The sequence below is a fragment of the Nomascus leucogenys genome, chromosome 5 (assembly GCF_006542625.1).
Source record: "Nomascus leucogenys isolate Asia chromosome 5, Asia_NLE_v1, whole genome shotgun sequence".
Lineage (NCBI taxonomy): Eukaryota > Metazoa > Chordata > Mammalia > Primates > Hylobatidae > Nomascus > Nomascus leucogenys.
The window spans coordinates 20,714,497-20,726,589 of record NC_044385.1 but is presented as its reverse complement, the minus strand read 5'-3'; the positions used below and the strand labels follow the sequence as shown (position 1 = coordinate 20,726,589).

Here is a 12,093-nt window from a genome sequence, read left to right as displayed (position 1 = left end):
GAGACTGAGTCTCACTCTGAGTCTCACCCAGGCTGGAGTGCAGTGGCGCGATCTTGGCTCACTGCAAGCTCTGCCTCCCAGGTTCAGGCCATTCTCCTGCCTCAGACTCCCGAGCAGCTGGGACTACAGGCGCCCACGACCGCGCCCCGCTAATCTTTTGTATTTTTAGTAGAGATAGGGTTTCACTGTGTTAGCTAGGATGGTCTCAATCTCCTAACCTCATGATCCGCCCGCCTCGGCCTCCCAAAGTGCTGGGATTACAGGCGTGAGCCACCGCATCCGGCCTATTTAAATGTTTTTTAAAGTTGTATCAAAAAAAATCAGAGATACATGTGTTAGTTATGTAACAAAATAATTTAAAATAATTATTAGTTATGTAATAAAAATAATTTAAAAATGTGAAGTTAGAATGAGATGAGAAAGATTCTGGAAATGATTATTTTAAGATGAATTTGAGCACAATTTTAAAGTACTAGCTGGACTTCAACAGGAGCAAGGGAAGAGGAATGGTACTGGTATTAAAGGTATCATGAAAAACTCCTGAAGACCTTCTATAGAACTTAACTAATAGGAATTAAATGTTTGGATTTAGCTTTGACTTGCTTATTAAAAAGCATAAAGAATTCCAATGAAAAGGTATCAAATTTCCAGGGAGGAAAAAAAACACCACATATCAAGTGAACAACTTACCCTGTGTGAAATGCAGTTAATTTTCTATATAAAACCTACATTTAAACAATGCTTAAATAAAAATAATGCTAATTCTTCCAACAAAAAAATAGTAAGTATATAGAAATACAAAAATGATTCTTACTAAGTTATTATCATCCTGGAAAGCATAGTGCAAGGTTGTAATCCATTTATTGTCTCCATTCACTAATACATCCCTTTCTTCACGAAAACATGCTGTCTGAAATGCAAAAAGAAAATTTTTAGAGCATACTTTATGTAAAACTAGGAAATATACAAAGAATTACTATGTTTATTGTATTATTTCTGTTCTGGAAAAGGAATACACCTGATATTATAAGACATTTCAATAACACAAGTTTCAAACCACCCTCAGAAACTGGGCTACTGGAATAGTACCTTTTAAAAATATATATTAAAAATACTTTAATAGTTCAAAACAATGAGAAAAACGCACAGAACAATTTAAGAACCGTGGACCAACCCACCATCCAGATAATATAAATGTCTACATTTTGCCATATTTACTTCTGATCTTTTTAAAGAAATAAGACGTAAATTGTAGCCTTCCTACTCCAAACTATGAACCCATTGTCTTCCCTTTCTCCCCTGTTGTAATTAATAATCTGAAGTCAGTGGATAGTCCACCAATTATATGACTTGATCACACATGTATATGCCTATAAACAACAGATTTGTTTTGTGTTTTGAAAATTTTCATGGGCCGGGCGCAGTGGCTCACGCCTATAATCCCAGCACTCTGGGATGCCGAGGTGGGCAGATTGCCTGAGCTCAGGAGTTCAAGGCCAGCCTGGGCAACATAGCGAAACCCTGTCTCTAACAAAAATACAAAAATTAGCAGGGTTTGGTGGCATACACCTGAAATCCCAGCCACTCGCGAGGCTAAGGCGGGAGAACTGCTTGAACCCAGGAGGCACAGGTTGCAGTGGGCCAAGATTGCACCACTGCACTCCAACCTGGGTGACACAGTGAGACCTTGTCTTAAAAAAAAAAGAAAGAAAGAAAGAAAACGAAAAAAATATGTGAATGGTATAATTTTATCTACCCTTTTGCAATTTGATTTTTTTTTTTTTTTTTTGGCTCAAGAATGACTGTTCTTCTTTTAACTGCTATGGCATACCATTGTTTGAATGCACTATAATTTATTTATGCAACCCCCAACCATGGAAACAGGTTATTCCCAGTTTTGTATTATTATTATACAATGTTGGAATAAACATATTTGTACAAATGTGCAAGAGTTTCTCCACTGTATACACTTGGAAGTAGAAATGATAAATGCAAATTTCAACTTTACCATTCAGCCAATTTTCTTTCCTGAGTGCTATACCAATTACTATCTCCACCCAGAATATGAAAGCTCTGCTTTTCCCCACATCCTCAACTATATGTGACATTATTAGACTTTTAAGTGGTTGCCAACATGACAGGTGTGAAATAATATCATTATTCCTTTAATTAACATATTCCTAATTACAGGTGCAGACAAATAGCTTTATATACACTTACTGGACACCTGAACTTTGTCTTTTAATTGTTCACTTCCCTTGTCCATTTTCTCTAATGGATTGTTTTTTCAAATTGATTTTTTAAAGTTGTAGTTTATTCTGAGAATACATTTCCACTACTATAAAAGTATATCCCGGAGAACCTTAGAAATATATGAACAAAAATAAAAAATAATTTTTTAACTTTTTTTTTTTTTTTTTTGAGACAAGATCTCACTCTATTGCCCAAGCTGGAGTACAGTGGTACGATCACAGCTCACTGCAGCCCAGGCTCCTGGGCTCAAGTGATCCTCCTACCTTAGCCTCTCGAGTAGCTGGGACTATAGGTGCACACCACCATGCCCAGCTAATTTTTTTTATTTCTTTCTAGAGACGACGTCTCACTATCTTGCTCAGGTTGGTCTCGTACCACCAGGCTCAAGCAATCTTCCAGCCCCCTCAAAGTGCTAGGATTACAGGCATGAGCTACCACACCCAGCCTAAAAATCAATTTTATGTATCATAATTTTGTAATACATTAAGTTTAATTTTTAACTAAAAAGAAACAAAAATAACACTGACACAAACTTCAAAGATAAACTCTAAGAAAGTAAAAGTCTCTCTGAGTCATGTTCCCATAGTTTCATTGCCCAATTGTTGTGTCCAGAGGTTACCATTATTAACTCTCTGGTCAGAATCCTCTCAGAAAATCTGTGTCTATATAAGCATGGATGTGCATGTGCCTGCACACACACACACAGATTATATATTCACATGGTATCCCACCTCCCCTATATTGTTTGGTCTTTATACAAATGAGATTATAGTGCTCTGTAAGTTTTTTTTTCAAGTAACAATGAATTTGAACATCCTTCCAAATCAGTACATAGAAATTGACCTAATTTTTTCTTAATGGCTACACCATATTCCAGATACATTAAAAACATTATCACACAGCATGCTATATATAAGTGATTATTATTTCCCACAAGGTAAATTCAACAGCCATGATCCACAAAACAATTAAATTACTAAAATCTATACAACACTATGCTTTGGTTCTTTTTTTTTTTTTTTTTGAGACGGAGTCTCGCTCTGTCACCCAGGCTGGAGTGCAGTGGTGCAATCTCGGCTCACTGCAAGCTCCGCCTCCCGGGTTCACGCCATTCTCCTGCCTCAGCCTCCAGATTAGCTGGGACTACAGGTGCCCGCCACCATGCCCGGCTAATTTTTTGTATTTTTTAGGAGAGACAGGGTTTCACCGTGGTCTCGATCTCCTGACCTCATGGTCCGCCCGCCTCGGCCTCCCAAAGTGCTGGGATTACAAGCGTGAGCCACCATGCCCGGCCTGGTTCTTTTCTCTCACTCTGTCGCCCAGGCTGGAGTGCAGTGGCATGATCTCAGCTCACTGCAACCTCCACCTCCGGGTTTGAGCAATTCTCCTGCCTTAGCCTCCTGAGTAGCTGGAACTATAGGCGCCCACCACCAGGCCCAGCTAATTTTTTGTATTTTTAGTAGAGATGAGGTTTCACTGTGTTAGCCAGGATGGTCTCGATCTCCTGACCTCGTGATCCGCCCGCCTTGGCCTCCCAAAGTGCTGGGATTACAGGCGTGAGCCACTGCGCCCTGCCACTCTGGTTCTTTTTAAGGGGAAAACAGAAAGCACTTTACATACTTACTACTAAGTCCTGTTTTATGATTTAACCGATCTGAGGTTATGGTTTACTGCTAACATTTTAGAGAGTTTGTAAAAACTGTCAGAGCTAGGAGACTACTTTCTCCTGGCTTTATCTCACTATAATAGCAATCTGAAATTTTATAAACATTCTAGCTAGAATTTAATAAACATTATTTAATTTGACTAATAACTCAAAACTAAAAAAAGCTCCAAAGACTTTAGTCAACAGAACATATTAAACTTTGAGTTCTAATCTATGTTAAACTGTTTAACTAAAAAAATTATTTAAAAAAAAAATAAAAATAATAGGCCAGTAGTGGTGGTTCATATCTGCAGTCCCATGCTTTGGGAAGTGAGGTGAGAGGATCGCTTGAGGCCTGAAGTTTGAAACCAGCCTGCCTGACATAGCAAGACCCTGTCTCTACAGGCAAAAAAAAAAAAAAAAAAATCAGCCAGGCTGGTGGCATGCACCTCTGTAGTCCTAGCTACTTGGAAGGCTGAGGCAGGAAGATCATATGAGCCTAGGAGTTTGAGGCTGAAGTGAGCTACGATCACACCGTCGCACTCTAGCCTGGGCCACAGAGCAAGACTCTGTCTCTTCAAAAATATTAATTAAAATAAGAAAATAAACAATATAAACTATTTATGATAAAAATTTCAAACGTATACAAGGGTAGAGAAACTAGTATAAAAACCTCCTTCTACTAATGTACTCAACTTCAACAATTATTTTCTTGGTCAATCTTATTTCATTTAGACCCTCACTTACTTACTACCATTCCCTAGCACCACACACACAGGAGCATATACATATTTTTAAGCAAAGCCCAGACATCATATGGTTTTATCCATAAATATCTAGCTATTAAATGATTCCTATCAATGCCTTGAATCCTGAGTCTAGACATAAAGCACAGGCTACATTTTTGCTTCAACATATCACACTGCTCTCAGTTGCTTGTCATAATTGGGAAAGGATGGGTTCTGCTGGCATTTAGCGGGTACAGGCCAGAGATACCGCTAATAACCTACAACGCACACGACAATCCCTCCAACAAAGCATTATCTGGCCCCAGTTGTCAATGAAGTCCCTCTTGAGAAGCCCTGTTTACATCAATATTAACCAAATCATGATGCACATATGCCCTGGGTATATATATATTCATAAAGGTGCTCTGGGGATTCAACATGCTTAAAGGCTTTAGTAACATCTACTTCATTATTTTTTTTAAAAAAAACTAAACACTATCTCCCCCCTTTAAAAAGAGAATATTTGATATCTAAGAATGTATTAATAACAAACATGTAGGAAGGGCTACTGTAGATCATTATCACTTCCTCGGATTCACTCACTTTCTCAACCAAATGTTCATCCAAACATTCGGCTTGCCACAGTGATGTTTTCAACTGTTATACAGTTTTCCTTTTTAAAAAATATTCAGTTGATATTATTTAAATTTTATCCTTAATGGACTATTGGGATAAAGAGGAACAGGAATGCCTATATTGAAACACAAGTTAGTAAGGACTACATACATAAATGGTAATTCTGGAAAGTTGACACAGGATTCTCTTCACCATATTGATAAGATGCACTGATCAGACTAACAATCTTGTACTGCACATCAAAACTGCACAGATACTTGGAAAGCATGAGTTAAAAAGAAACAAAATCCACTGATGATTATATCTACTTTGGCTTATCATTTAGTAGGAATAAAGACTTCACTCTTCCATAGAATACTATCACAGAGAAACTCTTTCAAATAATAACTGAATCTTTCTCTAATATTTGAAGGAAAGAACAACATTTTTCATTTTTAAAACCTAAATCAATGAAATTTTAAATTGCAAAATGTAAGAATTCCAAGTATTACCATGGCATCAATTCACTTTTAAGTCTTCATTTTAATATATATTTGATGGCCAAATCAAACATGAGATGCATCATTTTTAACTTATTTTTCAGTAAAAAGTTTTAAATATAATTTTAAATATAGAAATAATTTGGTAACATCCATAACTGCCAAGTGTGTGAGAAAACAGACACGTTTACATACTATGAGTGCAAAGATAATAGTCCAACTTTTATAGAAGATAATTTTCTTGGAACAATAGCTATCAAAGTTTAAATGTCTCCCCTCCTCAACTAAAATCCCAGAGTCTGACTAGCAAGGAGTTTAATTTAGGGAGCGGATAAGTTCTAGGTCAAGCATAAAATGATAATCCCTTCATGTAAAAATTATCCTTGAAATCATTTCAACTTCAGTATACACAAGCTGAAGTGCCTCAGGGTAGCCCACAGCAATATCTCTAACAGCATTTCATAGTAAAATTTTTTAAAATTTTACATGGCATATACTTTTTGGGTAGCATGACTAGTTTTGATGCACTAGTTTCCATCCTGTTTCGAAATTTCTCTTGGCTAAACACATGCAGATAGATAAATGGTAAAATAATGAAATGTATTGACAGTTTGACACTTCATCTTTGTAAGAATTCACACTACTGATAAACTCACAAAAGTTTATCCAGTATATATAAAGATTTTTACAACATGGTTCAAAATAGTAAAACTAAGGAAACAATCTAAATTCCCATAAACTTAAAAAAAAAAATCAACCTAATAAAAAATATAGCCATTCAGGCCAGGCGCAGTGGCTCACGCCTAGAATCCCAGCACTGTGGGGGGCTGAGGCAGATGGATCACCTGAGGTTAGGAGTTCAAGACCAGCCTGGCCAATATGGCAAAACTCTGTCTCTACTAAAAATACAAAAATTAGCTGGGTGTGGTGGTGGGCTCCTGTTATCCCAGCTACTTGGGAGGCTGAGGCAGGAGAATCACTTGAACCCTGAAGGAGGAGGCTGCAGTGAGCCAAGATCTCGCCACTGCACTCCAGCCTAGGCAACAGAGTGAGACTCTGTCTCAAAAAAAAAAAAAAGAAAGAAAAGAAAAAATATATACACACACACACACACACACACACACACACACAGAGCCATTCAGTATAATGAAGCTATTAACAAAGAATGAGATATTATATATGTATTAATTATATAGAAGTGAAAAATATACATATTTTAAGTGAAAAAGCAATATGAAAAATCAGCCTTGTAATATGATTTCATTATAATAAAATTTTCTGTTAAGGATAAATAAGAAACCCTTACTAATGATCTACTTAAGACAGAAGGACGGGGTATCTAAGGGAGAAAAGGGAACTTGCATTTGTTCATTTTTTACTTTGTGTAGTACTTTACTAATAGTAACAATTATAAAAATAGCCGAACAAGGATAACAACAATAGAAAAACTAATAAAACAATAGGCATAAATCAGCACTGTCACAGATAAACTAAGATACACTGTTACCCTACTTATGAGACCTTATTATTTTCAGTTTATACATGAGAAAATTTAGCCTTAGAAAGGTTTAACTCTCAGCCCAGTGCAGTGGCTCGCACCTGTAATCCCAGCACTTTGGGAGGCCAAGGCAGGCAGATCACTTGAGCCCAGGAGTTTGAGACTAGCCTGAGCAATACAGTGAGACCCCCATCTCTACAGAAAATAAAAAAATTAGCTGAGTGTGGTGGCATGTGCCTGTAGTCCCAGCTACTCCCAGGCTAAGGTGAGAGGATCCCTTGAGCCCAGGAGGCAGGGGTTGCAGTGAGCCAAGATCCTAACACTGCACTCCGGCCTGGGCAACAGAGCAAGACTCTGCCTCAATAAATAAATAAAAATATTTTTAAAAGGTTTTATAAAAAGGTTTAACTCTCAAGACAGTGAGTGTTTCCATAAACTATACCACATCTCCTCATGAAATGAGTAAAGACATCTCTTAGTGAGCGACGTCAGTACTCACTGAACAAATGTGAAGAAAGAAGTAAAATTTACAGAACAGATTGAGAGCAGTAGTTAATTCATTAATTTAGGAGACTGTTGATAAACTAGCAAAGTCTGTAAATGATGAACTTGTAGAGTTACTGGTGATAAACTAGCAAAGTTTGTAAATGATAAATCTGTGAAATTATTGGACAATTATTATATTATTATACCTTTCTGTCCAGGTATAGAAAGACAGGAGGCTTCCTAGCACCTTTGAGTAATCTGTATCTCATTAATTACATATTTGACATATAGCTTGAAACAGAATAAGGTAAATAAGTTGGACATAAACCTCTGAAAAACTTGTTTTAAAGCATCAACAATACACAAATAAAAAATAAGAAATTTTGCTGCTCATTTGTAATTTATTAAGCATTACTGGTAGGTCTTGTTTTCCAAAGTTGGATAAGTCATGGTCAGAAGGATTTTTAGAAATGTTTTTGTTTTTAAAAAGATCTGCTTATTCAAGAATAGAAATACAATTTCTATTTTAAAGTGAATTCTTCCTTAAAAGTTTCAATGTAGAATTTCTGCCTGAAAGATAAAAGTTTTCTCAAATAGTTTGAGGAGAGTACCTTTCAAATATGGAATCAGTCTTGCATCCCAACAATAAACCACACTTGGGCATGGTATGTAATTCTTTTAACATATTGCTGAATTGTATTTGCAAATATTTTGTCAAGGATATTTGCATCTATATGCATGAGGAATATTTATCTTAAACTTTCTTTGTATGGTCCTTGTCAAGTTTTTCTATCAGCATAATACTGACCTCCAAAAGGGGTCTTATACTCTAAGGTCCTGAGGTCCCTAGCTGGTCTACCTTATTCTCTCTACCTTTTGGGTTCTTCTAATGTTTGTTTTATATATAAATGTCCAGAATCTTTAGCTGTACTTCACAGGAAAACAGGGAGAAGTGAGTCTATTCTATCTTGTCTCAGAAACAGAATATATTAATACTTGTTAATTGAATAAAATATTTGATTTTAAATTATACTGTTTTATTTTGAATTTTGCCACTTCCAGCTGTAATGAAAGCTAACCCAGTTATTCGTCCTTTTCACAATTCTTCCCCAACATATCCAGCTTCATTAAAAAAAGTATAAACTTTAATTCAATTTTTTAAAAGTTCTAACTCTGAAACAGTAAACTGACTACAGTTGTTATTTCTGCTAAACAGAACATAATTATTTACTCTTTTGTAATAACGGGATTTGTTGCTCTAGCTGCTGGAAACGCTGTCACACTTTCGGGGTTTGCATCAGCTGATGAAAGCCTACCAGTCCAAGGCCATGTCCTTCAGGGGTAGCCCATGTCCACTGACTAGTAGAAGCAGGTGTATAAAGGTCTAGACATTTTGATCCAATGTAGGACACTTCTCAAGAGCCATTTCTGCTACAGAGCTCCCAGTGGAATCAACTGAGGCTGAGGGGACAAGTTTACAAATCCTATTTCCCTCCCTTCCCTTCTACAGGTAGGGATTTCTCAAAAGAAATCCCTAACAAATATCTGCACAATAAACTCAATCTCGGTATTTACTCCTTGAGAAATCCAACCAGTGACAGTAAGGCAATTCAGTCTTAGGGAAATTAAAAGTAAAAACTAAGGTGTTGAATATAATGGACACTGGCACATATCCCAGTGATACATGTGACATTAAAGCTCTCAGATACTTTGTCAAACATGATATTACTATACAATAATTACCTCTGGGGGGATGCAGATAAAAAGGAACAATTATACACTATTAATAGGAACGTAAATTAGTATAATCTTTATGGAAAACAGTATGTGGATTTCTCAGAACTACCATTCCATCCAGCAATCCCACTACTCGGTATCTACCCAAAGGAAAAAAAATCATTACAACAAAAAGATACCTGTACTCATATGTTTATCACAGCACTATTCCCAATAGCAAAGTCATAGAATCAATCTTGCTGTCCATTAACGCAGGACTGAAGAAAATGTGATGTGTGTATACATATATGTACGTATGTATGCATATGTGTGTGTGTATATATATATATACACATACATAAATACATATATGAAATCTTATCTTCTGCAGCAACATGAATGGAACCGGAGATCATTATCCTAAGTGAAAAAACTCAGAAAGCCAAATACCACATGTTCTCACTTATAAGTGGAAGCTAAACTATGAGTACACATGGACATACAGAGTGGAATAATACATTGCAGATTATAAAAGGTGGGAGGGTGGGAAGGGGGTGAGGGTTGACAAGTTGCCTATTGGGTCCAATGTTCACTATTTGGGTGATGGGTTCACTAGATGGGTATTTCACCACAATGCAATATATGCATGTCAGCAATCTGCACCTGCGTCTCCTAAATACATAAAAACAAAAAAAAAAAGTTTAATGAAGAAATAGTTATTTTAAAAGTAATAATGACCTCTGGGAGTTAGAGAAAGGATGGACTTGGGTGGTGAAAGAACACTTTGGCTTTATCTGTAATATGCTATTATTTGTTTTACAAAGAATATATTTGTGCTTCACTTCTGAGGGTTTTTGTTTGTTTTCTTTTTTTTTTTTAGTTTAAAGAAAAAAAACTGAAAGCAAAAACTTGGCCAAAATGTTATTAATTCTGGGTAACAGAACAAAAGTGATTATTAGTTTCTTCTTTGTGTTTTCAAATTTCCCCAAAGAAATAAATAATGAAGTATTTACTTTCACTGCCGCCATATCTGTCATCATGGGAACGCTTTTTGCTTTTCCCTATATGTTTGTTCATCTTAGGGTTGCTACAAGTACTGACAGATAAAGATTTCTAAAGGCGAATTTCTCGTTATTTTCTTACTAATCTTACCAACTTCCAGGGCTATTACTCAGCCTGCTCGTCAGTATCACCTTTTACCGGTTAAAATACTGACAGAATTCTACCCCAGTTAAGTTCTGCTTCCCTGAAGCCCCAGAATGCCTATTCCATTCAACCCTTCACCATGATACAGCACAGCAGAGGACCCCCCAGAACTCGACCCCAAATCTGTGTGTGACATCAGTTCTGACCAGGCCATACCAGCTGCTGGATATTTTTAACATCACTCCAGCCAATCCTTCCCTTAAATCTACATAAAAATGCAGGCAGTTCTTACACTACTAGATTTTACTACAACTCCTGTAATATAAAACAAAATACAAAGTGACTGCATAATCAGCATTAAACAGAATTTCTAGAGGGCATGTTCAAAACTCCTGCTGACTTTTGCTTGTAGCAGAATAAAGATAAATACAGAATAATATAAACAAGTTACGTCACGTTAGAAATCAACCACTACAAAATGTCTTTCTATAAAAGAAAGTAGTTTGCAGACATCCTTTAAATATAGCTGCATAAGCCCCACATTACGAGGGTTTCCGTTTAGTATTCCACTAATATTAAATTAGCATTATGGATTGTAACCTTTTCGTAATTATATCACAATTGTGTTGAATTTGTCTCTTATGCCTTAAAAAATTTCACCATAGACAAAATGTTACCAAGTAATATTTAATGAGCTCTATGTAATTTTATAGTTCCTGAAAAATATTTCTAAAATATTTACATATTCCAGTACATAAGGCTCTTACCTCAGCTCTTTTCAGCATTTCCCATTTATTCAATATTTTCATGGCAAATACTTTATCTGCATTTTTTAGTTTTACTACAGCAACCTAGAAAAGATAAAGGAAATACAAATTTTAAAATAATGACAAATAATTTTTTCAGCCATCCATTTTCCTTTTTCCTCTCTGTAAAAAAATAAATACCAATTATCAATTATGTCAATGCAGTTCAAATTCTAAGATCCTAAATTAAATAATGTTGCCAGATGAAAAAGTTAGTGAACATGTGCCAAACTAGTAACTGTATTTGTGAACACTGTATTAGTTGGTATTTGTGAACACTGTATTAGTTGGTAATTATACATTATATCCCCCTTTCCAAGTTTTCTGCCCTGGAATTCAAACTCAATATCTACTATCACTAAGAAACTGAACAAAATGCTCAACGAGAAAGAACTAGGGCTTATTAAATAATGCATGCAAAATTCCAACACCATGTTACAAGGAAGGCCAGCTGCCAAAACAAATATGTTCTGTGAGGATCAAACAATATGAAATAAACTAAAAATGATCCTATTTTTCATATCACACTCTTAATACTATACCATAACCCCCAAACCACATACACACATATACATACGCATAGAGAGCAATTAAAACTAACAATTTTACAAAAACTAAACTTTACACATCCCTTCCAAAAAGAAAAAAAGGAACATTTATTTCTGTATTTTATATTTCAACTGCAGATCAAAAACTATCA

General features: G+C 35.9%; 1 protein-coding gene across 19 annotated transcripts in view; it reads right to left on the bottom strand.

The window, feature by feature from the left end:
* Positions 1 to 12,093, bottom strand: part of CDC42BPA (CDC42 binding protein kinase alpha) — a 314,383-nt gene that overhangs the window by 208,156 nt on the left and 94,134 nt on the right. For all 19 annotated transcript variants that reach the window (XR_004030077.1, XM_030812764.1, XM_030812771.1 and 16 more), the window contains exons 3-4: positions 11,355 to 11,438; positions 815 to 910 (exon numbers count right to left, since the gene is read on the bottom strand). Coding sequence is in view for 18 of the 19 variants with exons in the window: in XM_030812764.1 (XP_030668624.1) it covers positions 815 to 910; positions 11,355 to 11,438 (180 nt within the window). In the remaining variant the exon portion in view is untranslated. The remainder of the gene's footprint in view (positions 1 to 814; positions 911 to 11,354; positions 11,439 to 12,093) is intronic.